The 26,675-nt window shown below is 42.1% G+C and overlaps 1 protein-coding gene across 3 annotated transcripts in view; it reads left to right on the forward strand.

Moving 5' to 3' along the window:
- The first annotated feature begins 1,944 nt into the window (after positions 1 to 1,944).
- CRIM1 (cysteine rich transmembrane BMP regulator 1) overlaps positions 1,945 to 26,675 on the forward strand; it is a 174,767-nt gene continuing 150,036 nt past the window's right edge. The window contains exons 1-2 of one of the 3 annotated variants that reach the window (XM_015621639.2): positions 1,945 to 2,643; positions 16,459 to 16,632. In XM_015621639.2, the coding sequence (XP_015477125.1) occupies positions 2,292 to 2,643; positions 16,459 to 16,632 (526 nt within the window). In that variant the 5' untranslated portion in view covers positions 1,945 to 2,291. Of the gene's footprint in view, positions 2,644 to 16,458; positions 16,633 to 26,675 lie in introns of those variants that run through there. The other 2 variants (XM_033512620.1, XM_015621642.3) reach the window with 2 other exon arrangements.

The raw sequence follows: 26,675 nt of genomic DNA on the forward strand, positions 1-26,675 counted from the left end.
AAACATTGTAGCTCTTGAAAAATACCTCCTACAATTTAGTTTAAGTTCTGAACTATGACAATACAGCCTGCTATTCTGCTGCAATAAATGTAGCAATAATGTCTAATAATGTCTATTTTAAAATAGACAAATATGGAAAACACTTTCTTTTAGACAAATATGGCAATGCTTTATTTTTCAACATCATGTTACATGGTTGCACTGTTTCCATTACCAATGGGCCTGCTCTAGCAATAGGGAATCTTTGCTACAGTAGGTATTTAGACTGAAGTCAACAAGAGTGAATTACAGAGCTTTTAAATCTCACCTAAAAGGTATGCACTAGTATATATGTATAGCACTAGTGCTGACAAAGCTTTTACACTATAGTGTTGTCTCTTCCTGGTGGCAACTTTGCATTGCCAGTTTGGAGCTTCGCTTTTCCATAGCAACTCACAGCTGGTATGAGAATTGGTTGTGCCAAAATGCACATGTATGCGGGACTAGAGAAACCGTAGAAACCATAGCTTGGCCTCTTTGTAATAATGTCTATTGAGGTTCCAGATGCCCCTTCCCAAATTGCTGGCACCGGTACACGCAGCACAAGTCTTCCCAGGCTCAGCACCCTGCAGCTGACAAAATCCACTTGCAGAGCCAATGCCTTCATACTCAAAACGACCCCAGATCCGGGCAGTCCTGAGCGTGGGATCCATCGTTTCCAAAGCTGCCATCGCACCTTGGGCTGGGCAGGACAAGGCAGCGGCAGGTCCCTCGCTGAGATTATACTGAGAGGTTGCCCTGCGCGGCCAACTACCTCCTGTTTCGTGTCGTCTCCTCCGCCCGGTTGCTGCCGCCCGCAGATAAGACAGCATTTTGACCTTCGGCAACACCATTCCTCTTGGTTTCCCTCCCGCCACCCGCCCGCTCCAGCTCGGGACAGGCACCTCCGGCCCGCCGCACTCGGCCGGAGCGAGCACCGCGCCGGGCGCTGCCGCCTGCCGGCCTTGCAGGGCCAGCGCCACAGCGCCGCCGCACCTCCCGCCGCCGCTCCGGGCCGTCCTTGGCCCGCGCAACCCCAGCGCACCGGGCGGCGGCAGGGCCGCGGCTGCCCGCCCGGCACTGGGCAGCGGAGCCAGCCGCTCGGTAGGGAAGACCGGCCGGCAGCCGCGGGCGCCTTTTGCCCATGTGCCGGCGAAGAGCACCAGTCGGCCCGGGGTCGGCTTTCGGTGCCGAGGTCGGCGGGCGAGCGGCGGCACCGCCGCTTGTTTATGAGCGGGCGGAGGGGCGGCCCGGGACGGCGCTGCGCTGCCGCTAGAGCGGGACAGCCCCTCCCGGCCCCGCGGAGCGGGTCGGCCACGGCTCCCCCGCACCCGCGGGGCACCTGGGCGAGCCCGGCAGCCCGGCTACGGGAACGGAACGGGGCGGGGCGGGGCGGGGAGCGACCGGCTCTCCTCTCCCTTGGCGCTGGCGCTGGGAGGGCGCGGAGCCGCTCCCCGTCCCGGATCCCCGCGCCCCTCGAGGGAGCAGGCAGAGGAAGAGGAGGAGGCTCTCGCCGCCACGGCCGGGGACGGCGAGGCCCCATTCGCGGCTCCCCGCAGCATCGCCCTGCTGGCTGGGGCCCTCTCCCTCCCCGCCCCCGGGGTCCCCCGGGCCGCCCCCAGCCCGTCCCCGCGGTCTGGCGCCGCCGCCCCGCTCCGCTCCGCTCCGCGCCCGGAGCCCCGGGAGGGGGAGGGGAGGTGCAGGGGGAGGCGGAGGCGGCGGCCGCTGTGGGGCCCAGGCTGCTCCTCGCCTCCGCTGCGCCTCTTCCAGCCCCAGGATCTGGGGCTGGGGGGGGGCGCGGGAGGAAAGGGGGCGGGCCGGCCCCGGCAGTGCCCAATGAGAGAGGCGCGGACGGGCACTCGGGGCGGTGCGGAGGCGATCCTCGCCCAATGGGGGCAGGGCAGAGGGCGCACTTGGAGCGGGGCGAGAGGGAGGCAGGAGGCGAGTCGGGACTCGGGACGCGAGGGGGACAGAGCCAGCAGCCGCCGCAGCCGCGCTCGCAGCCGCTCGCACGCACGGCGCCGCGGAACCGGGAGCCGGCGGGCGAGGGACGAGCGGACTGAGGGACGCCGCTTCCAGGAGTGGGGCAGCGGGCGGAGCCGCCACCCGGAGGAGAAGTTTGGCTGAAGCCGCCGCCGCCGAGAGAGGAAACTTTCCTCGGGGGGCCGGAGGCGGGGGCGGCGGGAAGGAGCCGCGGCACGCTCGGGTCCGCCGCCCGGCGAGGGGGCTTCCGAGAGGCTCCCCCCGGCCCAGGCCGGGCTGCGGCGGCTGGGATGTACCTGGCAGCGGTCTCGGCGGGGAGGAGACGCCCGGGCGGAGACGGCGGCTGGCACCTGGCGGCCGCGGGGTGGCTGTTCCTGCTGGCCCTGCTGCTGGGCGAGTCGGGGACGCGTGCTCTCGTCTGCTTACCCTGCGACGAATCCAAATGCGAGGAACCGAAGAGCTGCCCCGGTAGCATCGTGCTGGGGATCTGCGGTTGCTGTTTTATGTGCGCTCGGCAGCGGAACGAGAGCTGCGGGGGAGTCTATGGGCTGCACGGAGCTTGCGACCGGGGCTTGCGCTGTGTCATCCGACCGCCGCTCAACGGAGACTCCATCACCGAGTACGAAGTGGGCGTCTGCGAAGGTGAGAGGTGGCGGGACACCATCCTTCCATCCATCCCTCCAACCATTCATCCCCCGGAGTGGGGGTACCGGTGGGCGGCGGGAAAGGAAGGAGGGCGCACCTAAGACGTCTTAGGCGCCGGTGCGCCCTCCTTCCCTTCCAGCCCTCCCGCCTGTCCCATCTGTGAGTGTGTCTTCTAAGCTTCCCTGCTTTAAAAAACCCACAAACCTGAACTTAGAAGTTTTGCCCTTAATTTTCTTACCCTAAACTTTAGGGTTCTACTAATTCTCCGTAGCATGTCACTGGGTTGCTAGTAGCTTGTATCCGCTACTGATGCCCAGCTAAAATTCCTTGATAAAGGACTCGGGAAGAGTTTGGCAGATGGAGATCTCGGAGGTCAGTCGTGCACACATGATGCTTGTTCCGGATTCCCTCCCGTGTAAAGAAACAACAAAGACTGACATCTGTTACGAAAGTTTTCTTTCCTGTTCCTGTCACTTAATATCTCTCTGCCTGTCCTGCTCGGCATATAATGATAAGGGGTGTCTTTTTCCCTGCTGGAGTATCAAGGAGGGGAAATACCTCTCCTCTCAAAGTCACTTCAGCTTCCTGCCGTCTTGTGAGGGGATGAATTGGTAGGAAATGCAAAAGGACTTAATTCCACCCCCCCTTCAGTTTTTTATCTATCAGAATTCCTAAAATGTATTTTTTTTTAATGTGTTATAAATTAATGAAAGGCCAGAGACAAATTTTTGGTCTTTCTTTCTCTTGTACCTCCAATTGCCTTTTCCCCCAAGTTGAGGGAAAACATGGCGCTGTAAAGAGATTACAAATAAGCCCTAGTTTGAGATATGTATAAATGTATATGTGTTTCGGAGCGGGAGCTTCGACAATTCTGGAAAAGGAGACGGAGGCGGTCTCCTCTCGGCGGGTAGAGGGCAGTAGAAAGTCCAGAGAGCTGGTGAGGCAGCATCTGTCCAAAAAACTTGCATTTAAAATGATGCACTATTTTAAGAAAGCTAAACCCGGTCATTTTTAGTGGGCAGCTGACCTTTGTCCTGGCGCTTGCTCTTTACTAGTTTGAAACTCCATTTGCCTCCATAACAAATAAATTGCAAACCACAGCAGAGCACGCAGTGTGTCCCGCCTTTGCTACAACCAATGCTGTCAGCCTCGGGAGCTGATGCTTGGGTAGGATGAGCTCTAGATTAAAAGCTGGACTGTTAAATATTTTTAAATGGCCCTAAACTATTTTGAAGACCTTGGTTGAGACTATGTTGCTGAATATGTACCTTGCTTTAGTTTCTTATTTTTAATATGTATTGGACAAGCTTTTGTAAATAGAAAAGTACAAGCAAAGGTGCTTAGAAAATTTACCTGGTTTTGCAGGAGTTTCTCTTGTCATGTGTTATCGAGTAAAAGCTTCCCCCCTTCTCGATGGTTTAAAGAACAAAAAGTCTACAGTCATTGAAGGCCTTAATGTTCCAATTCCCTTACTGTATCACAGTATGGACATCTCTGGCAGTTTAGGAGTATTTCATGCCTTTGAAGTGATGCAATCTGTACGTTGCTGTAGTTCAACTCGTAACACGTCCCATCTACTGTTGAAAATAGTATGAAGCATTTGTTGGCAAGATTGTGTTTCAATTAGTGTTGTGGTTAGAAACTAGTTCCAGCTGTCCGTATAGGAATAGTCCTAAGGGAGGGAGATAACGATCTATTAACTATAAGGGAGATAACTTTCCTATTTAATTTTCTTATTTTATCTATTTAATTCTCATTCTCATAAGTGAAAATGAACCGAGCTGAGCCATCAGCCTGATAAATAGTCCTGGAACACCTATTAGTGAATTGTCAGGAAACTGCCCCATTCTAAGGAACAGAGGTAATATGTTGTTCTTCATGGTGCGTGTTTTGCACGTGAGGTGGCAGCGAGGATAAAAGAGTACTGATTGTACTACTTCTGATTGCTAATATGAGCTTGAATAGTTCTGTGTTTTTGATTGTGATGACCTAAACAGTTGTTCAGTTTACAGGCACACATGCAACAGGCTAGGCTGGTGATGCCTGATATGAGCAGTATTAAGCCATGGCTTTATCCATTGACAGAATAAAGGCTGCACTTTTTTTGTTGTCTTGCACATTGGGACTGCAAACCCTTTCCTTCCCCAGTCCAGGGAGGAGGAAATGGAAGTGTCTTGCAGAACTGTGTGAACAGAAATTCATGTTTTTACTCTCCTTCCCATCTCTAGACTTTTCTTTCATTGCAATTTTTTACACTGAAATGACCCCTACTGGCTACACTTATAAGCATGTGTTTTTGTATCATTTTTGAAGCTTCATCCCTGTCTTATTTCAGACTGTCAGCATATGCTAGGCTATAGAAGACTTCGAGAGCTGGAACAGCAGCAGGTAGAAATACTTGTCTGCTAACTTGTTTTTAGCATTTAACATGCTTGACGTAAATGAGTTCCATAACACCTGACAGGGAAGTCTCTGTGGCATCTGTTGCTGGTAGCTTTTCTTTCTGAAATTACAAACAGACCATTCTTTGTTAAAGCGCTGTTTATTAATGAAATCTGTTGTTGATCCTGAGGGTTTTTTTCCTATATTATTCTAAAAGCTGAAGTTCTCATTTATCTCACCACCTTAACCACCTCTCTGAGCAGTTCCAGCACTCCATTTGTGTTGTTTTCCTGAAGTGAGTAAATGCCTTTCCTAAATGCAGTTGTATTCTTAGTAAGTAATAATTCTGAGGTCCTAGTGCTGGTAGCTACACCTCCTAAAGGGCATTCTTGAGAGACTTTGTGTACCTCCAGCATCTCTTGACTTTACAACATCCTTTACAGGGATTTGCTGGGTTGGTTCTATGAGGTGTTGAGAGCCTACACCTCCTTCCACAGGCTCTTAAGGTTGAGAAATTTTGAATGAAAAGCATGAATTGCCTTTACTTTCTACCTTTAAAGGTAATTCTAGAGCCACCACTGAAGAATTAGACTGAAGTTCTCTGGAAACACCTTAGCTTTGGCTTCTGAGCTGGGCAGGGCTCTGGCTTTCCAGGGGATCAGAGAGCCTTGAAAAAGTTCTGCCAAAGAAGTGAGGTTACTCTGTGAAAGCATTTCTTGAGATGACTCTCTTTTGTATGTTTCCATGCTTCCACAGTTTCTTGTGCTATTAGATGAAGAGGCCTAGATTGCTTTGCTAAACTCTTCAAGGTCATGACAGTAGCAAATAATATAGCACTGAAAGTGACTGGAAATTATTTTTAACTGTGTAACAGAAACATAAGTTTCTGTGATATATTTGAAATGCATGGTTAACAAAACTGTTAGTCTGAAGGTGTTCTTATTTTCTCTCTAGAATATGCTTCCATATCAATTAGCCTCCAGGTAGACATTGAAAGAAGGTATCACTGTGCCACTAGCTTACCAATAATTTCTATTACTTTGTTTGGTTTTGGTTTGTTGGTTTGTTTTGAATGGGATTTGGGTGTGGTTTTTGCTTTAGTTGTTAGTTGGGTCTTTTTTCTTGGTTGGGGAGGTACAGTTATTGCTGTACTCTTTTTGCTTACTGTAGGTAATTTAATGCTTGCCTTGAGTCCTTAAAGCTTGTCTTGAAGTTATACACTAACTTCTGAAGTTCACTTGGGACCAGGAGAAGGTTGCTGTAGCAGATTTTAGGCAAGTATTGGGAAGTATGTATCTTAGTCTCCTAGGATGATTGCAGAAACTTTCCTTACTGTGGCTAGTCCTAGTCTCATTTACTGAACTGCATCTTTTTGGGAATTTGGAGCATTACAGTTTGTCTGACTCCTTGCTGGGGCAAGCTGGGAGAGTTTGGATGTGGCCATTGTCCTCTCCCATCTTCCAAGTTTTCCTCCCTGAGAAATATATAAGGGCACAGTGTATGGTATGTAACTGAAGCTTAGTGGAACTGGAGCTGATGAGAAGAATTTAAACCTTGAAAGCCTAGCTTATTTTTCAAAATTTGGGAGAGGAAAGCTGAGCTTGGTTTTTTTGTTTTGTTCAGGCATTGGTTTACATGCGTGCAAATACAGTTCTTCCCTGCTTTACTGAAGTAAGAGCAACTTGCCTTGCAGTCTTGATGATGATTTTTATCATAAGTAACTTTGGTAGCTAGTACCCTTTGGAGAACCTTGTTTCCAGTTGTTTTCAGTCCTGTGCTCTCTAACGGGTGGGTCAATGGACACAAAGCTCTCAACTTGATGCTCTGTCTCCAGGCAGACTGCTATACTGCATGCTTGGTTTCTTGCCTGTGATGCAGTCCAGTCCCCTAAAGATCAGGCAGTATTTTGCTTTCAGTACAAGTTGCTGAAGTTCAAGTAATCTGGAAGCTGCATGTGGGTAACCCAGATGTGCTTACATCTGTTTGGACTGGAACAGTGCAGCCCAAATTTCTTAACTTTTTGTTTGTTTGGGTTTTTTTCTTTGTTATGCAGTGAATGGCTGGGGAAATGTCCAAGTAGTTCTGATGTCCCTGTGTGTGCAGAAAACTACTTTCAGTAACATCAAGTGCTAGAACTGATGATTTGGTTGGGGACTTCATCAATATTAAGTGGTGTAGCAATGGTTGTGGGTGTGAAGACAAAGTACTTTGTCCAAAGGCTGTCAGCAATTCAGACTATCAGGGAGACAAATGGAAAGAATATTTATGTTGTCAAAAAAGTAAACAGTCAGAAGAATTACCTAAGTTGTGAAACTGGAATGAGAAGTAGTTCTTTGGTGAATATTCAGCTTCTGATACGCTAGTCTTGATCGAATTTAACAGTCCCCTTCCCCTAGTCCTCCTCCCTGCTGCCCCCAAAAACACTTACTAGGAAAATGCTGACGTCTTACACACAGACTGGATAATTTATAAGCTATTTCTACTCTGTATTCCATCAATGCTGAAATCTCAACATCAGTAAGAGCATGTAACTCTGAGTGTGGCATGGAATTTGAATTGGATCAGGTGCTTATTTGACTTGGAAATGGTTTCGTCTCTGTTTCTGGGCATCGTGTTTCAATTTTAGAAATGTCTTGGTTCCAGTATTTCAGCAAAAATTAAATGGAAAAGTCTAACAGATATAATGCAGGAATTAGTAGGATTTTGCTGTTGTGGATCAGCACAATTAGTTTAAAACTAGAAGTGTCATTGAGGATATGCTGGATTATTAAGTTCTTTAACTTTTGTAAGAGGAATATTCTCTTTTTATTTATTTCTAGTTCTTAAAACTGTGTATAAGCATCCTCTGTTTATGTGAATTTTTCCACACAGAAAGTGATTATTTCACCAGGTTCCCCAAAATCATGGTGCTTCTAAAGATTTTTTTAATTTTTTTTAAACTACCTTCAAACTTGCCCCTAGGCATCTTTGCTGGTTTAAGCACCCTCTAGCTAATTGAAGGATTCTTGCATAATTTAACTTCTTGCCTGGTACTTAGTCAACCAAAATGTCATTTCACTGACAGGCATATTATGCAATAATTAACCCATTAATATGGTTCAAAAATGCTGTCCTCTTCTCCTCCTTACTTTGTGCCCGCCTTAAGGATCCTTCATCTCAATAAGTAAAGTTTGTAGGGTCTTGCAGACATAACCGAATGTTGCTTTGTTTTAATGGATTGAATACTTTGTAGAGGTGACCTATTAAGTATCTCTTGTGACTTATAAACTGCTTTTCATTTGAGAATGCATTTAATCCACAGGGAATGTAAACTTGGAAATCAAGAACTCAGGGTTTTGCTGAGACTGAGTGACACTGGTTGTGTCTGGCAATACTGGAACATGGAAAATGACTGATACTGACACAGAAAGCTTATATATATATATGGAGAAACTTACAACATGGAGAAATTTACCAACATAAACTAAGATGGGAAGATAACTGCATAGAGGCCATCTAGATTAAATTTGACATAAGCATATGGATTAAAAATAGTCCCTGGGGGAGCTCTTGTCTAGACAGACTAGTTTGGCCTTGTTTTGGGGAAGTAAGCCCTTCCTAATGTTTTGAGAAGAATGGAAGCAGCTCACACCTTTACCAGAGGCAGTACTCAGTCCCCAGCAGCTTTCACTGGGTATGCTGGATACTTAACTTGAGAATCTGCAAATCATGTTACCACCTTGTGGGTCATGACTGCAAGTCTTTATTAAGACTGAATAAGAAAATTAACTGGGGAATGCAGGGCTGTGGGCAGGAGGAAAAGAACTGACTGGCTCATAGGCATGCACCAATTCCCATGTTCTTACTCATTTCCTGAACTTTAAGCCTTATATAGCCACTGTTAGGCTTCACTTGTTGGTTGGGGTTTGTTCGTTTGGATGGGCTTGGGTCTTTTATTTTACTGATGAAAAATCTAGCAAGTGTCATGTTTCTGAATCCAAGAAAGCCCATTCTGTTTGGTTTCTTATCCTTGAAATGAATTAAATTTCGGTGTTTTGCTACAGGCTGTGTTGTACTCTCCTCAAGATTTTTTCAGAAAGGCTGGATGTGTGTGTGTGGAGGTATTTCTTCCCCTCACTGATGGGTTGTTGATAAAAAGCTGGGTTCATGTGCTGTGATGTAACCTGTGCTGCTTTCACAATAGAAATGACTAACTTGATGTCTATCTCTAAGTTAGTTTTTAGGAAAAGAAAAGAAGCCTTGAGGGTAATTCTAAATCCAGGCTTCAGTTTTTCCTATAGTCTTCTGTGACAAAGAAGTGTGGGGTGCAATTCCTCTGAAATATGTTGTAATTATGATGTTCAGTGGTGCTGCATTAATGACTGGAGGGGAAAGTGGCAAAATATTTAGGATATCAGATTTCCTACAATAGTGTGGACTGTTCTTGGTATAGGTTGCTTTATTCATGGCCCTGTTCCAGAATTTGTCTTTGACAAAACTTTTCCTACTCCTGTCAGCTTTGCCTCTGCCTAGCAGCTTCAGCAAGCTGCCAGCCAAGTACTTGTTTGCAGTGAAGCTGCTGCGTGCTGCTGTACATGCAGGCTTCTGAAGTGTGTGGGTGCAGAGTGCAGCTTGGAAAAAAAAAAAAAAAAAAAAAAAGAAAATTGGAATTTTAGACTGCTTTGGAAAATGGTTATGAAGCTTTGGTCCTTTTCTGAGGCTTTAGCAATTATTTTTGCAAAGAGTTTTCTAGAGCTAGAGGAAAAATCTGCTATGACAGCTGAAACACCACTGTCTGTGCTCGTTCTAATCAGGGGAGTACTGGCAGAGGCTTTTTCTGAGCAATTAAATCCTGGGACACAGTGCAGTATTTTCAGTCAGCTATTTATGAACAAGACATGTTTCTGGTCATCAGATTAAAATAATTTGCTTGTAAGTTTTTTTTCAGGTGTGTAGATGTGTAGGGGCCAGACTTCAAAACTCATGATTTATTACTTCAGATCATCTTTGGGGAAGAAGGCTTTTGGAAATACCATTTAGTTTTGCTGTGGGGAACCCTAAGAGTGAAAGTCATAAAACAAAAAACAAAACACACTTCTCCCCATCCCTCCCTCCCCTGCCCCCCCACCCCCCTGCCCCTAAAAAAAGAGGCAGAGTGAGGGGAGGTTACCTGGAGAAGTAAAATATTCCAGACAGTGTGGGGGAAAGAAAACTTAAAAACTTGCAGTAGTGGTCCATGTCACATGCTTCTCTTAATATTTCCATTTATCTCCTTGCCTTCCTCAAGACTTCTATAGAGTTTCTGATAATTTACTGGAAAGCTGGTCTGTTTAAATACTTTCTGCATTCCTTGGTATGAAATAACTGTCTTCAGACACATGAAGATCTGCTGCAGTGAAAATCTTTCTCACTATACTGGGGATTTGATCACCTGAGGTACATGCTAAGATAAAGCAGGCAGTCAGGCTGGAGACAAGCATTACATGCATGTGTTCTAAATGTTATGGTACAGTTCTGCTTTCTAGCTTTGACTAGAAATTTTCTCAGGAAGCTGCAAAAACCCTTTGGTACTGCTGTACATTCCACATGAAGATTTGATCTTGGAAAATAGACCATTCCAAAATGTGGAAAAAAAATGCTTTCTCACAAAACTCTCAGCTGTGTGTCTTACCATAAAAGTTTCTGCTGGCTCTAGTCCTTGATTCATGACTTCAGTGGAGGAATAAGTTGCAAGGGGGGAAAGGATTGAAGCCAGTGTGTGATCTCAAACTCACTTCAAGGCTAGCCTTTCCTTCTGCTGCTTTTCAAGGTCTAGGGCTGGGTTTCAAGCATTCTTTAGTGGTAATTAGTCATTTCTATTGTTCAGCTCCTCCAAAACATGAATTTCCTTTCCATCATTCTTTTTTCCTGTTCAAAGAGAAGCGAGAGTACTGGCAAGAAGCATTTCCTTTTTTTATTTTAGCAAGTTAGAATCCTTTCAGAATCTCATACCATCTTAATGAATACCACTGATTTGAAAATGCTGTTGTGTATACCAGCATGCTGGAGTGGTGGGGCTCAGACCATGCATCTAGTTTTATGCTGGAGTTTCTGAAAGGTTCCCCCTTCTGCCTCCCAGTTCCCAGAGGGATGTACCAGTCTCAATAAGGATTTTTTTCTCTCTTGTCTTCAAATGCAGATTTAGAAGGATGCAAGGATCTGTAAAATATGACTTGGACAGTTTCAAGTCATCAGTATATTTTATGATGTCTTTGCTCTTCTCAGTGTCCTGAGAACTACCTGGGATGCTGAAAAAAATGGTGGAAGAAGCAGAGTAACCATGCTGCAGTAGTTGACTCAATCCACTCCAGTCAAATTACAGTTCAAAGGGTAGGGGGGTAAACAGGTGATTATTATGGGCAAAATGCTTGTGTGTTTGTTTTCAACAGTGCTAATTGAATGATCATTTCAGTCTGTTTCTTGCTGTTTTGAGGTGATGCATTATCTAAACTGTGAAGGTGAACAGTATAGCATTCTTCAAACAATAGCTGGCATTCATTAGATGTCCAGAAAGAAAGAGAAGGGTTGGGGCACACAAGTTTCTGTGGCAGGCAGAAAGAATTGAGAACTTGAAGGAAGGGAAAGCAAAAATTTAAGCAACAGAGAAGCAGTCTCTAAAAAGGTCTTTCCTTGTACTTTTAGCTTGCACTGGTTTTGAGATGATCTTTTGCCAATGGGGAATAATAAATAATAAATGTTACTATAGTGAGGTAGTGTGTGCCTTGAAAGTAAGGCTTAAAGTTAGTTTCTCAGTGGCATGCTTTTCTAAAAGCACAAGCAGCTCTTCAGGCAAAGAAGATGAATGCTTTAGTCGTGACCATCGTGCCTTGCTTGGTGCTGGTATGTAGGATTTAGTATGGAAGAAGTGATGGAATGCTGCTTACCAGAGACATATTTCTCAGACTATTTCCCAGACTAGACCTGTTCAAGGACCTCTTGTTCAACTTGTTAATGCCTTAATCCTCTTCCCTACTTTAGATGCATGCTATGACAGAACTTGGGAATACTCAGCAACCAGAGCAGTATGTGAATTTTTAGCAAGCTGAAACATTTGCTTTACAGAAAGCAAGTGATTATATGAATGACAGAAGAGAAAAGGAAAAAAAGTTTGGAACTAATGTGAAGTGGTGCTACCTTTTGGTATGAAAGCACAGTTTGAAAAATTAAAAAGGTATTATGTCCAAGACTTAACTTTGATCTGAGTATATGCAGAACTACTTAATTATCTGAAACTTTATCTGGAACTTGCCTGAATGAGTTGGGAAGAGTGGGGAACTGCATGTAGATAGAAATTATTTGAAAGAGAAATGTCTTTGAAGCTGTAGTTATGAGCCTGCTGGGAGCATTTGAACTGCTTTGAGGCTTGTGTGCAAAAGGTACTTAAGTGACTGTATAACAAGACTCCAGTGACAACTTGGGATGGCTAAAAAGTGCAGCCCTTTGATTTCTTGCCCTTACCTGATCATGCCAGCACAGTGAGGTGGTGAAAATCACAGCTAAACAAAGATTGGATGAAAACCAGTAGTTTACTTGGGCTTTTTTTCAGCTGCATTGCTTAAAAAAAAATCTAGTCTTAAGTACATACTTGATTTTTGTATTTTTAGATGTCCTAGAAATAGCTAGGGGATAGGATGTGCATACCAAGGTTTGAGGCAAAGATTCTTCTATTTGGTGTTTGTTGGCCCTGCTTGCAGAGAAATAAAGCTTTCACAAATTATTACATTTCAGTTTCTTTGTTCCTATCATACAGGTTTGAGAGGTAGCCATAAAAAAACCAGTCTTCTTAAAAGGAAGCCACAGAGGTCAAGCAGAGCATGCAGGAAAATGTATACAGCCTGGAATAGTTTGTGAACTGTCCCAGGTCCCAAATCACTGGTGCGTACAAGCTTATTTTTGGAGTAGTCCCCAGGACATGATGATCTTTGTGAGTAATAGAAGCTAGGTTATATGTTTTGTACAAGAAATCATTCCACTGTCAGTTGAAATATTGCTGACCTCTGAAGGTGCGAGCATGCTGTACTGGACCACTGTTTATCTGCATCAATGAGAACACTAGATACATTTGCATCAAGTATCCAAAGTTTGGAATTGAAATTATATGCTGGATTCATCCCTTTAGCTCATGTGAATCCTTTCATGTGGTTGTACCTTCCATTCCAAAGAATTTTGTTCTGCCTATATTGACATGACTTCTGAGATTTTATTCTAAGTGGTAAACAATTATTCATCTAACAGGACCTTTAAATTCTGTTCATAAAAGGACTAAATCAGCTAGGAAAAGGAGTCAGTCTGTAGTCTGTATGAACAATCATGGTAGACTTGGCACTGATTTACTGAACTAAAATAAGCTCTTGCTACATGCTTGCTACTTCATTGATGGAAATCTTGCTTCTAAATAAACTTGTGTGAAAAGCAGGCTGGTAGAAGATGTGCAGGCTCAAACTGGATTTGCATTTTTTCTGTCTGAATGTAACTTTTCTCTATTCACACTGAATAATGAAAAATAAATACCTAGTTTGACGATTCAACATGTTAGGGGTATAGTCTGAACAAGTATTGCTGAGGGATTTCTCATTAAGACTTTAATGGCCACTGAGCTAATTTTTGAGGTGTGTGGCAGTGAAGACTTTAGGTGCACCTTCTATTGGGCCATGTGCTTCCTGTGTACCTCCTTTTCTGGAAACTCATGAGAGCTGGCAGATGTGGTACCAACCACTAAACTGTCCAGAAAATGAGTGTGTGTAGTGCCACACTGTGCATACACCTCCATCCAGGTGTTCTGCCACAGGTAAGGGATGGCTCTGCTTCCCGTGCCAGCTGGGTCCCACCTTGTGTGGGGTGGGCAGCTCTCATGTGACAAGATCCTGCTGATCTGTCAGCCTCGAGAAGATCTAGTGCTGAAATACCAGAAGGCAAAGCAGCACAAATGGCTTGCTAGAAAAGCAGCAGAGCATTGCCATCGGTCCTTCCAGTCTGCACTGCACTGGCCTGGTTGGTGCAGGGCTGGGAGTGCATGCACTGCCTCTGGGCTCCTGTCCTGCGCCCTGGAGTGAAGGAGGAGTGCCTGTGTCAGAAACTAGGAGCAACACAAGCACTTGAATGCTGTTAGGCTGATCTGGATGAAGCTGTGGTCCTTGTTACAGAGTTTCAGACAGCGAGTCTTGGACCATAGGTGTAGCTTTTGTTCTTGTCCTCACATGGATTGCTGCTGTGACTTCTAAAATACAAATTGTCCAGGCTGTATTCCGGTTTCTCAAAAACAGGATGTATTATTGTTCTCCAAATTCTCAGGGTTTTGTTTTTTTTTCCTCTGTACACACAGCCTCATCACAATGAGAGTGTCCCAAGCATTACTGAAGAGGCATCTTCCTTTGAAAGAATTTTAATAGTTTCTCTTCAGGAACTGCTGCGCTTCCTTTGACTTTCATTGATACAGTTGCTGTATTGGATGATAGGTTAAGCTAAGAAAAAAAATTACTTCCTGGGGTTAGTGACTACTCTTCCTTTGCTATTTTTATGGAGAAGAGCCATGAGGTTCCCATGGAGGTTCCCATCGTCACTTCTAAAATGGACTTTGTTGATTATCAGTACTTTTTTTGTCAGCAGGATACTTTGCCAGCTCATAATAGAAGGCAAGGAGTTTGCTATACAGGGAGAAATACACCTGTGAGAATCTGCTGTGACACTTCCTGTAGATCATGTACAGTACTGAATTGGTAAACAGCTCTTTATAGATAATTTTTTTCCTCTCCAAAACAGGAAAAACTTCAGGTTAACGAATATTCTGCATATTTCTATGAGTAGAAAGAATTTACTTGCCATCCTCAGAATATGTGTGTATATATTGTTATTTGCTATTAGTTTTTAGGCTTCTGTTGAGCATCAGACTACTGAATGACAATTTTGTATTGGCTGTGGCCTCTCATACTCGAGGACAGCCTCTGATAACCCCAACAACAAGAAACCCACCTGCATAAAGATATTTGAACATTTTGAAGTGTTTATTGGCAGGATCTATATTGGAAACTTGCTTGCTGATAGTAAATAAAATTGGAGTGAACTACTTAGAATGTGCAATGTGAGTGCTGCTGTTGAAAGTAAGGATATAAAGATTAAAAATATCTATTTTTTCCTTTTATCATCACTTGAAGTTAGTGGACTCTCTGCAACTATTTTGTAGCACTTAATTTTCCAAGCTTGTCTCTCTATAAAACATCTGGCATTCTTTAGCAAAGAATATGTAATGCCTTTTTTAGTTTCTTCAATCTTGCTTTAAAAAAGCATGTGATAGGACAAGGGGGAATGGTATAAAACTGAAAGAGAATAAGCTTAGATTTGGTTTTAGGAAGAAATTCTTTACTGTGAGGGTGGTGAGGCACTGGAACAGGTTTCCCAGAGAAGTTGTGGATGCCCTGGTAGTGTTCAAGGCTAGTTTGGATGGGGCTTTGGGCAACATGGTCTAGTGGAAGGTGTCCCAGTCCATAGCAAGGAGATTGGAACTGGATGCTCTTGAAGGTCTCTTCAAATTCAGGCTCTTCTATTTTTCTGTCTTGGTTAATCTTCTGAGTTGGTGGGATGTGCACTTGACCTAAGGAAACTGACCTATTGTAGGACTGGTAATCTTTTGGAATTCTGGATTGACTTTGGTTTGTATTTCTTTCTGGAGAAAAAAAAAAAAATTACCTTGTTGCATGTGGCCTCCTAAGAGGAAGATGGGCAGTTGTAGAGTGGGAATACCAGTTACACACATCTGACAGGACTGATTCAAAAGGAACAGAGTTATTTAAGCAGAGAGACTCATCTTGGCCCCACTATCACATGACCCTTGACAGCAAGGAGTGCAATGTGCTTGATCAATTCTCCGAGAAATATGTATGATAATTCAGGACTGCTGGAAAACTGATTTTTTGTCATATAATGGAATCAGAGGACTGGCATCTTGCAGCATTTCTGTAATAAAAAGTTATTTCCGTGGAGTGAATGCGATGCATTTTTTAATCATCTATTAAAATGCTGTCTTTCTGACTCAGTTTTGACTTCTGTAACAGCTGCAGATTCTGTACAATGTTCTCACTTCCATTATATTTATAACTTCAACTATCTGCAAAAGTTATTTCTGTTAGAAAGCACTCATTGGTACTACAGCTATGCTTTTTCCCGAGATGACATAGTTTTCATACAGATGGAAGTAAACAATGCCAGTTGCTTTAGCAAAATGGGCAGTGGAACAGCTGTGAGACATGGCCTTTGGCAAATCCCACTGTTTAGATTAATCTGTTATTTTTTTAATCTGTTATCTTCTGTTTAGCACTGTGTTGAACTGGAAGTGAATCGCACACAGCTCTGAAGCGGCTGAAATTTACGTACTGCAGCTGAAATCCAATAGTGAGCGAGTCTGTTTGTTTATTTTAGATGAAAACTGGGATGATGATCAGCTTCTTGGATTTGAACCATGCAATGAAAACCTTATAACAGGTTGTAACATAATCAACGGGAAGTGCGAATGTGACACCATTCGGACCTGTAATAATCCGTTTGAGTTTCCAAGCCGGGATACTTGTCTGTCGGCCTTAAAAAGGATTGAAGGTAAGCACTTGTCTTCAGTAGCTCAGAGTTAGTAATTTTTTCTGTGCAGTTGATGAAAAACTGGAGTTTTTCTGTATTAGAGTATAGTGTATTTGTTTGAGGATGACTTGTGCAGTTTCAGATACCTTTCTGGTCTTCTACATGTCAGAGAACAGGTATATATTTTAGAGGGAGATAGTACCTCATGAGCTTGGAATTCCAAATGCTTAAGTTTAAGACAGAAAAAAAACATGTTTGATGTGCTGTGATGTTTGCAGATTTTAAGATTAAATGGTTCTGTTTGTAGTTTGTGGTAGCTACCTTTGCTTATCTTCACCGGAATACCCTTTAGATGTGTTGATGTGACTGAATCATGAATAAACACAATGGACTTTAAGAGTAAAGGCATAGAAAAAGGAGTAGTTACTGATTATACTTATGTCTTTTATTATATGAATGTATGAATTGCTATTTTCTTTAAGTTTACATAATGTTACATTACTGCTTGTATTTTACAGTTCCTTTGATTAGATTTGTATTAGGCCCATATGTTTATGCTTATGTATACATCCATATTTGTTTTGCTTTTTTTTTTTTTTTTTTTCTTTTTGTTGCTTAAGGTTAAACTGGAAATGAGTTGGCTCAAATATATCCAGCTGGAATTAAATTTACATGGTGTATTTCTGGATTGTTCTGAACAGCAATTAAAGGAGTGATTTTGGACCATTTCTGTGATGCTGCAATTACCGTTTATTCTCCAAAGTGTTCAGGACCACACAGAAGTTGATTAGTGGTGTGGACCTGCTTAACTAGACTACTTTAAACCAATGTTTAAAGCTGTGTTGGAAAAGTTAATGTATTTGTAAGGCTATGACCATATTTCAAGTTAGGGGAATCTTTGACTTAAGGAAGTGTGATGTGATGTCATCTCTTGTACTTCTTGTGTGTTAAGAAAATTGGTTTTGTGCTACAGTCTTAACTCGGGAGTTGTGGAAAACTGAAGAAACATACTCATGATTGTTGGTCACAATGTCACTCACTAAAGGTGTACAAGTGCTTGGTCTGGGATTTTTGTGAGGTTTTTTCCTTTTGCAGCTCTGGGAAGAGCAGAGGCAGAACCTTTAGTCTGTTGTTGATGTTGTAGTGGGCAATAGCATTTATGGGTTCTTCAGTCTTACCACTTCTCTTTTGACTTGTGAGTATGTGGCTGAATCTGTAGTATTTCAGCAGGACCCCACTGGCATGGGAATTCGTGTGCTTAACTCGCTGTGCAAATCTGCTGTGGGTTGTCTTTTTGTACTTTTCAGCCCTGGAAGAAATGGACTTAGCTTTGGAATGGCACAGCTGAAGCAGGCTGATTCTGAGTCACTTGCTTTCAGCTATCTCTTTTTTTTTCAGCTAAATTTTCATTTTAAAAACCCAGCATTTTATAATTAGCCATGAGGTAACAATATTCTACATGTAAACTGTCTGGTGTAAGAGCTGTGGTGCAGTTGTTTTTTCAGAGGTGTAATTTTCTTTTTTTTTTTTTTTCCCTTGTTTTTTTGGTTGTTTTTTGTTTTGTTTTGTTTTGTTTTGTTTTTTGTGGAGTGGGGAGGGTGTTCTTCCAAAGCTTCAGACTGTGGGGCACCAGTAGAAGTGTTTAGGGCCTGTTGACTTTTTAATTTTTCACAGTTGGAAAGGATGGCTGATGCAAGTCTTGAGGCAACAACAGTACCTTTAAATAACAGAAGTCTGGCAGTTAAAGTTGAATGTTGTAACAGTCCAGCTTTTACTCATAAGAATGTGAATTTGCATTTGCATTCTCAGACTATCAAGCTGTACTACTGAGGGATGTTGGAAGGTAAATCCCTTTGTATTTCCTAATAGACAGGCAGAAGTCATAATGTAATTCTGATTTCTGCATTTTGCAGATATAGTCTGTTAAATTTGCCTACTGGGTTTTGCACTGTAAATGCTTCTTTCTCTGACTTGGATTGGTAATTGAATGCTAACTGCTAATGGAGGTTGTTTCTTTAAATGCATTAGTTCTTGTTTTGGTAATTAAAACCAAAGTAATGCTTCATCTTGTACCTAAGCAAACGGAAAAGAAGAATAACTTTTTTCCATTGGTGCTTGCCACGTCCCTGTTTGCTAAGCAAGCCAAGTCTCTTAGGTAAAATGGAATAGACACTTTGGTGTTTCTGAGCCAGTATTTGCTGCTTGAATATTTCAGGTTTTCTGACTTTAATAGTCTGAAAATTGAATTCAACCACTTGGAAAGTCCACCTGAAATATGGCTTAGGTAGTACACAAACCAGAGGGCTCTATGAGCATGGTAAAATAGAGAAATCTTTCAGTTTATTTAAGGCAAGCTAAATCTTAAAGTGTAGTGTCATGTTAAAAGGAATGATTCATAAGATCTGTTAAGTATGTCAAATTAAGATTTTCCTGAAATCCAAAGTACTGATGTATGCTTCACTCTTTTGGCTTGTCTGTTAAAGATAATAGCAGGAAGATTTGAAACTAGTAATTTAAACCTTTAAATACTCTAATAGAATCTGTTGCCATGGAAAGTGGAACCGAGGGAGGGTAGTCTGACTTCTCTCTCCTCACCACACTTTACATGGATAATTAAATACACAGTATGATTAAAAAACCTAAGTTGAATACCTGAATGATGGATATACCATAATCAGTTTCTGAAGAAAACTCCACAGCTTGCTGAAAGCCTGCAGATAAGGAATCTGTTGCATAGATACAACCTGACAAGTAACAAACAGCTGAAATCTGGAATCCCATTTCCATATGGGAATGTGCTAAGGGATTGAGGCTTTTTCATGTACTTCATTTTCTTGTGCCTTTTTCTGCTAGCACCTTCCCTTTCAAGAGCCTTTCCAGTCATCTTCCTTCTTTATCTAGTTTCTTATACTTAAGCTTTTCAGGCTGTGTGTGGTCTTCCCTTCTGGGCTTGGTGTCAATTCTAGCTTTCTTACTCTGCTAACCCAAAGTTTTCTCTTGTTAGCTTCATGTAGGATCTTTCTTTTCCTATTGGTTTGGGTTCTGCCTGCCTTCCTAGGCTCCTCATATTTCATTCCAGCTTTACCTCCCTGTCCTGTTCTTTGCCTTCCTATTTAATTCTGTTTGTATCCTACTTCATTTAAATCCCTCCTTCCCAACATCAGGTCACCTGGGCTCTAATGTCACGTTTCGATGTCGTTCTTTGGCAGGCCCTGAAGCCATGTTCTTTATTTTGTCTCCCTGAGACTTGTTCTACCCTGTACTGGGAAAGCATGTAATGAGAAGAAATTAATCCCTACTCAACTGTGTGTAACCTCTTTAGGGGTACTGATATCTGTTGGGAGGAAAGTATGGTGAGGCTAAAGTGCAATCTCAGTGATGCAGGAACTCAAGGCAGTTGTCTCCATCCCTTGCCTTTGTTTTCCTGGAAAAGAGTAGGATTAAATACATTCCAAATTCTGTCTGATTTTCACATAGATATGCTGGAAATGTTTAAAGAGCTGTGACTTCAATAAGGTATATAGCATAAAGCACATTTATGCTTAGAGGCCTCCCAACTCCATCATGAGGCTTGACGTGCCTGTTTCTCTATGTGGACCATCAGTGACTTTTCGTAGAGAAGGTTTGTATAGAGGTCATGAACCATCCTACTATGAGGAAATGCACACATTTGGGCCTAGAAATAAACTGTCTGGAAAAGCTATTGCATACCTTGTAATAATAACAACGATAATAGATTCCTGTGTTGGGGTGTTTGAGTTTGGTTTCATTTTTGTTATTATTGTTTAAAATGCTTTTGGTTATTGTCTTGATGAGTGCCTGTTCTGATATGGCTCAGGAAATCCTGTGTTCTTGAGCTTGGAAAGCTTGTTTCTATTCAGGAGCCTGCTAATGATGACAGCTTGGTTGAACTTGGACTGCTGGAGTGGACTGTGAAAAATATGGCTGGGGTGGAAAGTGACAAGATGCCTTCTGTCTGCTGAGCCACAGTTAACAGAGAAAAGTCTTAAACTGCATCCATGCATTCTCACAGTCACAATTTGCAAAGAATTAGCTGCAGCCACCACAAAAGGGCCAGTTCTTCAGACTTGATGTGAGATGCTAAGGTTTGGGGGGAATTTAAAAAGGAAGTAATTTTTTTTCATCAAGATACATTTGTAGGGCATTGATAGGAAGTAGCATGGAAAATTTGTAATGTAGTGCCTGTTCAGTTACCTGAAAATCTAGTTTCAGTGACTGTGTTCCAGTTCTGGTGTCTTCTGTTTTCTCTCCCCCAGTACCTGACTGGCACCAGTTCAGATAGCTCTACAGAGTTTTAAAGAACAGGAACCTAAGGATGTTTGTGAGCCTGTTCCTCCTCCTCAACTGGAGCAGGCCTGGATCTGTGCTCTCATGAGCTGCCGCTTCAGAGGCATTGTCAGGTCTTCAGATGGTAGTACACTTCTTAATAGAAGTTCCCTGCTAGAATAGCTGTCTCCTTTTCCCTCTGGGAAGTGAAGGGAAAGTTGGGGCTCAGTGCATCCAGTCTTGCACTAGGTGGGCCGTATGACAGGCTGGGTTCTCTTCAACTGATTTAATAAAAACCTCGGTCTGCAGATTCTTTCAAAGAGTTCACTTTGATAATAATACCAGGTTGTGATGTGACACAGACAAACGTGTTTTCCAGAGAGAAAGTGTCATCAGTCATAGCAATGATGGTGGTTTTGTCTCACAGCTTCAATGTACACTTCAGCTCTAAGGGGAGAAAGCAGTCAGCTTCATCAGTTCTACTCTGTCTAAACCATAAACATTTTCCAGTTAAACTCGGTCTTTATTCAGAACAAATGTGAAGGATAACATTTGTGCCTTTTTTGATGAAAGATGTGATTAATGCTTTAGGTAAATGAACTTCTTTCACTTGTATCTCTGTTCACGTGTAAAATGTGCTGCTGATACTAAATTATTGAAGCTGTTGTTTTAAGAATTGCTTCTTGGTTACCTGGCTTGCCCCTTTCCAAGCTGTTCACTGCTGTCCTTCATAGGTGAAAGGAAAAGGCCTTTTAAGTTGCTGGTATCTATTAAGCTGGCGCTTTGCAACACACTCCTTGCATTCCATTATTTTTTACATGTAACTGAATAACTTTATGCTGACAAATGTTGCAATACCTGTTAGACCAGTCCTGGAATAACAAATATGAGAAGGTAATTTTATTCTGAATGCTTGTTTGGTTGTTGTTAAGTTTGATTTTGTGTAAAACTTTACTTGTGTGGTCTTAATGTCTGTATTGAAAAACTAGAATAGATCCAGCTTTATGCTGATTTATCAAGCAAAGAGTGGGGTGAAATACTTTCAGATGTGCTTAATCTGATATACTTTCCACTCCCTTGCACAACAATTAACGTATGTTTTTGCTCAAATAACTGAACTTTGAAGGTTGGCATGTATTTGCAATAAGGAATGCAGTTGTGGCAAAGATCCAGATTTCACCCTTGAACATGCTTGTGAGAGCCAAGTAAGTGCATTGGAAGGCAAAATTTCACATAAAGACAGAGAAAACCAGCAGTGTAGCTTTTGGCCTTTTTTTTCTGAATGCACAGAGACGGAAGGGAAAAACCACATTTGATAGGGAAATAATACAGATTAGGAATACAAATATGGACTTCAATATACGGAGCAATTTTCCAAAACAAAAAAGGAAGAGAACTCCATCATTAACTTGATGCATCAAGCATCAGGCAGTGCAGTTGCTTTCACAGCATGACAATGCAGTGTTACATTTGCAGGACTTGTCACTTTTTCCTGATTCTGCTTCCTCAGAGAATTGTTCCCTGATCAAGGGAGTTTGATCTTTTTGGCCAATATATTGGGCATTTTAGCATGTTGGTTTTGTTTTTTTTTAAGGCAAGTTATCACACAGACAAAATCTGTGCCATGAGATTTCAAGCTAACCAGAGGAAAACCTGTAGAAGTTTGAGAAAGATATCAAAAGGGAAAACTGACTTTCATATTTCTGTATTGATGTGGCTGGATACCTAATTTTAGGCTTAATTAGATTATGAATAATGCAGTTTGTATTAACAGGGAAAAAGCTGCATTGCAGAAACTGTTAGGAGGGAGGATTGAATATAGAACACAAAACTGAGCAGCTGGTTAAAAAACCCTAAAGTGTTACCATCTTGAAAGTTGTTTATAATTGTAAGTAGTGCTGTATCTTTTCTATTTTTCCTTGCCATTTTATGTAAATGTGTGGTGTTTTTGCAGTGTAGTAAGTGAGCCTGTTCCTTGCTGTGCTGCACTTGGTCGTGTGAGCTGCTGTACAGATGCCATGCCTGCTTTTCTACATCTATATCCTTGGGCATGTAGTGCATATGGAGAGCGTACTGGATCTTCAATTTGTGACACTTCAGTTTCCTTCAAACTTGGCAGTTTTTGAGATTGCTATGGGCAGAAGTGTAACCTTTACTGTAGGCCCTGGGGTAGGACTGTGTGATAAATGCCTCCTACAAAGCCAGCAGTCAGATGTGATGGTCAAAGCAGGGTTGTTCCTAGAGACAAAGGAGCTTTCTTCTTGCCTTTTTCTGTTTCAAAAGCTTACCTGCATTCACCTGAAACTGAATACAAGATAACTGATTGTACCTGGAGCTTCTGTGAGACTAGGAAAAAACAGGGCTAGTATCTTACAGCTGGTCAGATCTGGCACTTGATAAATTCTGTGCCTCCCAAAAGCTCTTTTCCATGTTGGCAAGTAGGCTGTGCTTGAAGTATATCCTCTTTAACTATAGATGGAAGCTATGGATTTAAATGAATGCTTGACCTTGCTTCTGTTCAAGTTGAGGAAGAGAGTGAAAATGGAGCAGGTGACTTTGAGCAGAATGCTTCCAGATGCAATGTTGATTTTAAGGATCAAAAGATAGCTACATGTGACAGAAGAGACCTGAGCAAAGATCTCAAATTGAATGGTGTGTAAACATTAGGTTAATGTTGTAGTAGCAGGAAGTTATATTCCTGTGGCTGGGTCACAGGTCTTGTTTTGACAGGGCAAGTCTTGTTTGGATATATGTGGCATTGATGCAGACAGAGATAACTGAGTGTTGAATGCATGTATGCAGTGATAGTGGTACCAATGACATAGTGGTCAATATGACAATTTTAGTACAGTGGATTTGTCTCCATAAATAATAAGAAACAGTTTATTGTAAAATCAACCTTTTTTTTTTTTCTATTTTTTTTTTGTTGGATCACCTCCAGTAACTTCACTGTTATCTCTTTAAATGAATGATATACCAATATTTTGTGATTCTGAGCAGTTGTATAGCATGGGATGAACTATTTTAGCACTTTGTCCAAATTTTTAGCCAGTCTCCAAATTCAGGCCTTGAAGTTGTAGTGGTGCTGTTTTCTAAATAAAACAAACACTATTCCACTTCCACATCATCAGACTAATTTTTCTTTGTAATAGCATGAAGCATTATGAGCAAAGTGTTTGTGTCCAAGGCGTATTTATGTGTGGAGACTTGAATCGAAGCAAGATCCTTTGAACCAGTTGGCTTTCAGAGAAACTTGGTTTTAAATGCAAAGCCTGACTTTGAGATTGGTTGGATTTTGTTTTCAGAAAGCCATTCAAAGACTGACTTAGCCTTAATGATGATAAGAAAGAGCTCTACCCATTCCTAAATTCCTGCCTATGTTCTCTTCCCTGTTCTTGATTCCCTCAAGTGTTCTGTGTTCAAAGTATTTTTTAAATTATAGCTGTTCGAATTCATGAAAACTTTCTTCTTCATTCAACAAGTAATTTACATAGTTTCTCTAGAATCAGATGTTGTGTAAGTTCTGCTTTTCTGTCCAGAAGAGGTAAAGCTTTCAATAACTCTTGGCTTCAGTAAGGAACAGAAGAAATGGTACTTCTGTATGTTTTACACATGTAAAAATTGTTGTCATAGTGACAAACCAATCCACATCATTTAAGGTGCTAGAATTAAAATGACTTGTCAGATATATATTCCAAAATTGCAGCTTCTATAAATGACTGCACTAATAATGTTACACATTGAACATTTTTTTGGCTCTAGCATATAACTTTAGAAGGACAAAGAAGACACTCTTTTGATTTAAAACAAGTATAAAAAGACTCCCAAGCCCCAAACTGGAAACGCTAATCTGCTTTTGACCCCTGTTTAGGAGGTGCAGTCACACGCAGCAGCAGAGGAAATGCTTGACATTCTCATCATGTGAGCTGGGGCTTCCAGCCCTTTTGGCACACTCACATGGGTACGTCTGAGGTCTCTTTGCAGTTGTCATGTCAGGCTTCTCGTAGATGTCAATAAGGAGCAGAGTAATGCCAAAAGCAACACGTTTCATCTTTCTGCTTTGGGTCTTTCTGTAATTTTTATTTATTGCTTTATGGGAGTTTTGAACACAAGTTCCTAAACTCTTGTTCATATTTAGAAGTCAGGATAGAATACTAGTATCAATGTTTTGCAACTTGAGTAAAAGTAATATATTTTTAAAAAGCAAATCTGGATGCTTCTTAAGAAAACCATTTCAAACATCCAAATTTGTTTAATAAACTTGTGACTGATATACCATACTACAATGAAGGATAGAAAACAAGATGTAAAGTCTGTTAAACAAAATTTTCTAATTACTGTGCTGTTATAGTTTGTGGACAGTGTGAGTATTCTTTACCTGGGTAGATCACATGTGACAGAAAACTAAAATGGCAGTCTCTATGCCGTTGCTTTTCAGAAGTCTTGCACTTCATACTGCCGTATCAGTTGAGAGTTACAGTGTGTACTTCAGTCTGTGACATCATTCTGAGCACCGAGTGCATGCCACTGCTCTTAGCTTCCAGCTTGCAATAACTGGATACCTTCTGCTGGGGCTTTGAATGTCCTGCAAAGTAGGCATACCAGGTAGAAGGACAAACACCTTGAGCCTGGAACTCATCTGCTAGAGCTGAAGAGCTATTGGGAGTTAAATGCTGTCGGTCTCCTTTGACTGGATCTGTCCCTGAACAAGATGCTGGCAGCTGCCACGTCCTGAGTAAGAAGAGCAGAGTAAGGCTGGACTCCTCACCCCAGCTCTACTAGAAACTGGAAACTCCAAATGAGGCAAGCAAGTTCAAAAAGCAGTGTGTGTGTGGAGGGGGGGAGGAGGGGAGAAAGGAAAGGGAAAAATCCTTGTTTTTTTTCCTTGACCTCTCCTCCTAGTGTTGGAGAGTTAAAATGCTTAATGGATCAGCATGCTAATGCTTTTGTTGTGTGATCTTAGGTGTGTTAAGCAATAAACTGTGTATTCCAGGACTGTGGATATTTGGGGAGCATACAGGTAACTGAGGGTGGATGGGACTTGGATCCTGGCTCAAGGGCTGTATGTACCTGGGTAGTAGAGCCCTTACAAAGTAACATGTCATCTGACCAGTTCACAAATAGGTCTGAATCTCTAACAAAACATGTGTACATAACACCTAATGAATGAGTCTGAGGCATGGTAGAAAATGGGAAGAGGAAAATGTTGCTATTTCCAACATGTAAAGTGTGCTGTTTTAGAATTTTTCATTACTGCATAAAGTTATTCTAACTTTAGCAAGATGTTTGTTTTCTAGGTGTGTGCTTGCTTAATCTTTTTCAAAACTCTGAGAGTTATTACTGAGATTCCTAAACCAGATCTGTAGGAGCAAGCATCATATAAAGGGATGGTACACATTGGTACTGCCTAAAAATGATTTACTCTCTCCTTTGCCATTATCTGAGCAAGCTGTTTATTGGAATGAGGTTAAATAAGGATTCTGTCTTACCTGGTTAACAATCCCTTATGTGGATTGTCCTGTATAGGGAACTGTGCTTTACTGCTGTGTTTTGCAGGTTCCTTAGACTGCAGAAGAGTTTCAACAAATCTGTTCAGTACTAATGTGAACTGAATTTAAGTGAAACTTGAAAACTGAGATAAAGCTGTAACTTCACAATAACACATCCCTAACTTCTTTTGAATGACACCCTAACATTCCAATAATGTGAGTAGTTGTCCTACATGCAAACCAGAGCATGAGTGCTCTTTGTGAGAAAGCCCCTCACGTTCTGTAAGG

Source organism: Parus major, chromosome 3 (genome assembly GCF_001522545.3).
Source record: "Parus major isolate Abel chromosome 3, Parus_major1.1, whole genome shotgun sequence".
NCBI lineage: Eukaryota > Metazoa > Chordata > Aves > Passeriformes > Paridae > Parus > Parus major.